At 54.0% G+C, this 1,418-nt stretch overlaps 1 protein-coding gene across 1 annotated transcript in view; it reads left to right on the forward strand.

Annotated features, from left to right (window-relative positions):
- LOC106817065 (merozoite surface antigen 2-like) overlaps positions 1-1,418 on the forward strand; it is a 28,581-nt gene that overhangs the window by 20,160 nt on the left and 7,003 nt on the right. The window contains exon 2 of the mRNA XM_014821711.1: positions 1,150-1,389. Coding sequence (XP_014677197.1) covers positions 1,150-1,389 — 240 coding nt within the window. The remainder of the gene's footprint in view (positions 1-1,149; positions 1,390-1,418) is intronic.

A 1,418-nucleotide genomic window follows, 5' to 3' on the forward strand; every position in this document is an offset into this window, starting at 1 on the left:
CAAGTCATGTATCATGTAAACCGATGGTGGCTATAGAGAGAGAGAGAGAGAGAGAGAGAGAGAGAGAGAGAGAGAGAGAGAGAGAGAGAGAGAGAGAGAGAGAGCGCGCGCGAGAGAGAGAGATTGAGAGAGTGGGGTGCCAGAGGATATGAAAAAAAGTAGAAAGTCAGAGGAGAAGAGGGATGAGACAGAGAGAGAGAGAGAGAGAGAAAGAAAAATAAGGAAGACGAGGAAGGAAAGGAAGAGGAAGTGTGTGAGGTGTAAATAGAGAGATGAGCAGAATAGGAGCAGATGACGAGCGATGGAAATCCAAAGGAAATGGAGGGAAAGAGAGAAAAAATACAGAAGGAACAAAACGAAATAAGAGAGATAGATCGATCGATCGATCGATCGATCGATAGATAGATAGATAGATAGAGATAGAAATAGATTCCGAACGCGTATTCTAAAAGCATAGGTTGGGTGTATGTAGGTATACCAGGAGAATAAAATGGACTGATGATAGCCGAAGCAAATGGTGCGATCGAAATGCACTAGCAGCATGAGATGGGATCGATGATAATAACGGATGCATGGGATAGAATCAGTGATCATCGCTATGTGAACTCTGTATAGCGGGACGAGCGTATAAACAAGCTCGCGGGATCGAACCATGCTGGGTTCCAGAATCGCATGACTGAGTCGGAATTCGAAGATTGTACGACTAGATCATCGATCGTCGCACACGTGCGGTGGAGGCTAGTGGAGCGCGAATTTATGCGAGTGATTCAGGCAGGGAGGCAGACAGGGATTCAGGCAGGGAGGCAGGCAAGGGTGCAGGCAGGGACGCAGGTAGGGACGCAGGCAGGGATGCAGGTAGGGGTGCAGGCAGGGATGCAGGTAGGGACGCAGGCAGGGATGCAGGCAAGGATGCAGGCGAGGGTGCAGGAAGGGATGCGGGTAGAAGGCAGGCAGGGATGCAGGCAGGGATGCAGACAGGGATGCAGGTAGAGACGTAGGCAGTGATGCAGGCAAGGGTGCAGGCAGGGATGCAGGCAAGGGTGCAGGCAGGGATGCAGGCAAGGGTGCAGGCAGGGATGCGGGTAGGGGGCAGGCAGGGATGCAGGTAGGGGGCAGGCAGGGATGCAGATAAGGGGGGCAGGGATGCAGGCAAGGGTGCAGACAGGGATGCAGGTAGGGACGTAGGCAGGGATGCAGGCAAGGGTGCAGGCAGGGATGCAGACAAGGGTGCAGACAGGGATGCAGGTAGGGACGTAGGCAGGGATGCAGGCAAGGGTGCAGGCAGGGATGCAGACAAGGGTGCAGACAGGGATGCAGGTAGGGACGTAGGCAGGGATGCAGGCAAGGGTGCAGGCAGGGATGCAGACAAGGGTGCAGACAGGGATGCAGGTAGGGACGTAGGCAGGGATGCAGGCAAG

The sequence above is a fragment of the Priapulus caudatus genome, unplaced genomic scaffold (assembly GCF_000485595.1).
Source record: "Priapulus caudatus unplaced genomic scaffold, Priapulus_caudatus-5.0.1 Scaffold1582, whole genome shotgun sequence".
Taxonomy (NCBI): domain Eukaryota; kingdom Metazoa; phylum Priapulida; class Priapulimorpha; order Priapulimorphida; family Priapulidae; genus Priapulus; species Priapulus caudatus.